Source organism: Limulus polyphemus, unplaced genomic scaffold (genome assembly GCF_000517525.1).
Source record: "Limulus polyphemus unplaced genomic scaffold, Limulus_polyphemus-2.1.2 Scaffold2141, whole genome shotgun sequence".
NCBI lineage: Eukaryota > Metazoa > Arthropoda > Merostomata > Xiphosura > Limulidae > Limulus > Limulus polyphemus.
This window is the reverse complement of record NW_013667751.1, coordinates 107,455-110,488: the sequence shown is the minus strand read 5'-3', so window position 1 is coordinate 110,488 and position 3,034 is coordinate 107,455. Positions and strand designations below refer to the sequence as shown.

General features: G+C 36.7%; 1 protein-coding gene across 1 annotated transcript in view; it reads left to right on the top strand.

Moving 5' to 3' along the window:
• The window catches only part of LOC106466071 (BUB3-interacting and GLEBS motif-containing protein ZNF207-like), a 12,482-nt gene that overhangs the window by 2,674 nt on the left and 6,774 nt on the right, over window positions 1–3,034 (top strand). Inside the window, exons 2-3 of the mRNA XM_013926313.2 lie at window positions 1,798–1,915; window positions 2,108–2,244. Coding sequence (XP_013781767.2) covers window positions 1,798–1,915; window positions 2,108–2,244 — 255 coding nt within the window. The remainder of the gene's footprint in view (window positions 1–1,797; window positions 1,916–2,107; window positions 2,245–3,034) is intronic.

Sequence of the window (3,034 nt, the reverse complement as noted above, 5' to 3'; positions counted from 1 at the left end):
TTTTCCGAAAGGTTGGTACAGTCATCAGGATTCAAGGCCAGAAAAGGGCAGCTTTCAGAGAAGTTTGAGGGACTTTGCTGGCACTGTAACAAACCTGGGCACAAGAGAGCTTAATGCTGGCAACTTCAACACAGGGGAGATGCCACAGCAGGAAAGGCTGCTACCCAAAAAGGTTGTTGGAACTGTGTAAAGCAAGGACATATGAGGAGCCAGTGTAAGAAGAATGCCGCCAATAAGTCAGCGTGCTGGACTTAATGTAGGATTGAAATTCAAGAGCTCTGGCCATTGCAACCTGCATAGTAGAGGGGTGTGCTTGCTTTACTTGTATCTTAAGTTGTGGACTGTCCAAGGCATCTACAAACTGATCCCTCAGCAACAACTTGAGGAGATCGGGTGGTGCAGTTGGGTAGGCCTCGTGTACTATATACTTTCCAAGTCCTGTGCCAAGTCTTCCAGGGTCTCCCCTTTAGCATGGACTCTCGTCCTAAACCTAACTCTGTAGACTTCAGACTGATTTTGAGTTCCGTACCTGCATCCTAGAGCCGCTACCAGTGCTCTATAGTTGTACCTGTCATCTGCTGACAATTGACCAAGTATTTCCAGTGGTTGTTCCTTCAAGCCCGTTGCCAGGTATACTGCTTTCTGCTCCTTTGTCCATCCATTCATCTCTGCCAGGAGCTCAAATTGTGCTCTATATGCTTCCCACAGTGCCTTCCCATCGATTTCCTGTGGCTTCCTTCTTACTAGATCACCCCTATTGCTGACATTCATATTTGGGATGTGACTTCTAACAGGACTGAAGATGTCTGCATTAGGGTTTAGCTGCAGGGTCTGGAAGGGGCTTCCCGTTGTCCGAGGCTGATTAGGTCGATGGCTAATATATCTTCTTATGTAAAAGACAGTAAATCATTCTTTAATGTATTTAATTCGCTTTGAAATTTACTAATGTTGTCCATTTGTACTTCTTGTTACCTTTCTTGTTCCAGTTGCCATTGCTGTAATCTCTCTTCTTGTTTCTTTTCTCGTAATTCTTGTTTCATTTCTTTTCCTCCAACAACTGCTGTAATCTCTCTTCTTGTTTATTTTCTTGATCTTCTTGTTTCTTTTGCTGTTCTTGTATTGCTGTCATCAAATCTGCTAAGCTGTAGTTTGATTTGCTGCTTCTCATTTTCATTTTTTTTTTCGTCCCACTCTCTGACACTAGTTTGTTACACCTCTGGTCGTTCATTTGTTAACTTTCTGTAAAAATTATTTCCGAAGAAACTTTAGCGATACAAGTCCTTTCTTAAATAAAACTAGTTTATTCTTTTTCAATACAACTTTGCAATACATTTAATTTCCAGTCACGCTATAACTTAAACAAACACTATAATTCACAAGGAACGATTCACAAACTTGACTCAATTGTCCGTCTCTATCTCTGTCTGCAATTCAATTTCAGGAATATACAGGAATAGAGGGCGCCTAGCACATACTGGATTATTCGTGATGTTCCCCGAAAATATCATGCCGTGTTACCAGAGTCACGTGACTACCGCTGTCTAACAATACTAACATTTCAATTATAATCTACAATTTTATAACAAACTTGTTGGCATAAATTCATGAAATAGTAGTTCAATAAATTTTGAATATGTCAACAACTGCGATGACATGGCCTTTGACCGTAACGGTAGGGTTAACATACAATTTTTTGAAGGCTGTGTTACAGTACTAGTGCTTAGTGAATAAATTGTTTTGTATTCTTCATTATAGATATCTTTTTTCAAAACTTAGGTTTTGCATATTTATTTCCAGGCAAGCACTTCCTCTCCAGTAGCCTCGGACTTCAAACCTGTAAAGTTCCCTTCTACAACAGTGAAGCCAACATTCCCAGCATATAGCAGTAGTGTTGCTGTAGCCAGTTCTTCAGAAGGTTAGACTGAAAAATTTATTACTGTTTATATAGTTACCATTAGGTCACTGTTTATTGAAGAATGTTGTTAAAAGTTTACTCCTGTACTGTGTTGATCTATGGCATATTGTGTTCAGTAAATCAGAATCTTCTCTGTGTGTTAATCATCCAGTGTAATTTGACAATGGTATATATTTGTTTACTTTGGGTTAGCTACTACTTCTTCAACAACATCTGTTTCTATTAAACCAAGTGTGGAGAGTACACCTTCTGAAACCAGCAACTCGTCTACGATTACAACAACTAGTGCAACTAGCAAAATCATACACCCTGAAGAAGACATATCACTTGTAAGTTAAACTGATGTTATGTATGAACTAAATTATAATATTATCATACTTTTAATGTTATGTTATAAGACATATCACATGTAATAATGGCTGGAGATGGCTTGAATGGGTAATGAAGAAAAACTTTAATATAAGTTTAACATAACAGAAAATGTACAAAGTTTCGACAAGGTTTTGTCATCATCAGGTCAACTGCCTCACTTGCCTCCTTCCATTTTTGGAAATGCTCCCTCATATACACTTAATTCTGTATATGATATGAATAACCAATTGGAAGCTCAGAATGTCCCCCTAGTGGTTTTCCAAGCCTTTCTAACATATCTAGTGTCATTTCTTTCTTTTAAATCAAGATATCAATGAGGTAGGTTGTGTACTTTAGTCTGCTCGAAATTACATATTTTTTTTAGACTCAAATACAGCTTAGTTACTACATTTGATAAATTATAGTAGAATTCTATGGTATTGATGCAGTAATTTATGATTTTTTTAGTTATTCAAGTGTATATATATAAAACTTTAAAAAAATATTTTGTTATATGTCCTCCACGAGTAAAATTTTTAAAGGCTTAGCAACCTACGTCAAGTAGCAACTGAGTACAAAGGTCATAACTATAAGAGATAATTGTTTGCTTTACTACTTTATTTACTGTTCTATGTTTTAAGAACTGATTTCAAAATAGTAATAATCTATATACTAATATAATGTATAATAATTTAAATGCGAGTGTATTTTACAAAATACTAGTTGACCAAAACACAGCCAAGACAAGTTACTTTGAACAGACCAAAG